The sequence below is a fragment of the Penaeus monodon genome, chromosome 22, assembly GCF_015228065.2.
Source record: "Penaeus monodon isolate SGIC_2016 chromosome 22, NSTDA_Pmon_1, whole genome shotgun sequence".
Taxonomy (NCBI): domain Eukaryota; kingdom Metazoa; phylum Arthropoda; class Malacostraca; order Decapoda; family Penaeidae; genus Penaeus; species Penaeus monodon.
The window spans coordinates 19,990,820-19,991,131 of record NC_051407.1 but is presented as its reverse complement, the minus strand read 5'-3'; the positions used below and the strand labels follow the sequence as shown (position 1 = coordinate 19,991,131).

Sequence of the window (312 nt, the reverse complement as noted above, 5' to 3'; positions counted from 1 at the left end):
CCGAATGTACGTAACGATCTTGCCTGGAGGACGAGGATTCTACGCCTCGAGGAGCACTCACCGAGCAGTCGTACTTGGGTTCCTCGTCACTCCTATCGTCGCAGTCGGGGAAGTCGTCACACACCCAGTCCAGGCTGATGCACTCTTGGTCGGACACGCACATGAACTCGCTGTCGGTACATGCTGCTTTCGTGCCGGATAACGCCGTTCCTTTTTTCGTGAATGGAGAGGTGGATTGCATTAGTTTTTTTGGAGGGGGGGGGGTTGTGGTAGGCAAGGGTGGTGGTAATGGGTGTTGTAGAATGGGTTAAG

At 54.5% G+C, this 312-nt stretch overlaps 1 protein-coding gene across 1 annotated transcript in view; it reads right to left on the bottom strand.

Moving 5' to 3' along the window:
- Positions 1-312, bottom strand: part of LOC119586980 — a gene marked incomplete in the record, with an annotated part of 81,895 nt that overhangs the window by 76,749 nt on the left and 4,834 nt on the right. Inside the window, 1 exon segment of the mRNA XM_037935722.1 lies at positions 62-210. Coding sequence (XP_037791650.1) covers positions 62-210 — 149 coding nt within the window.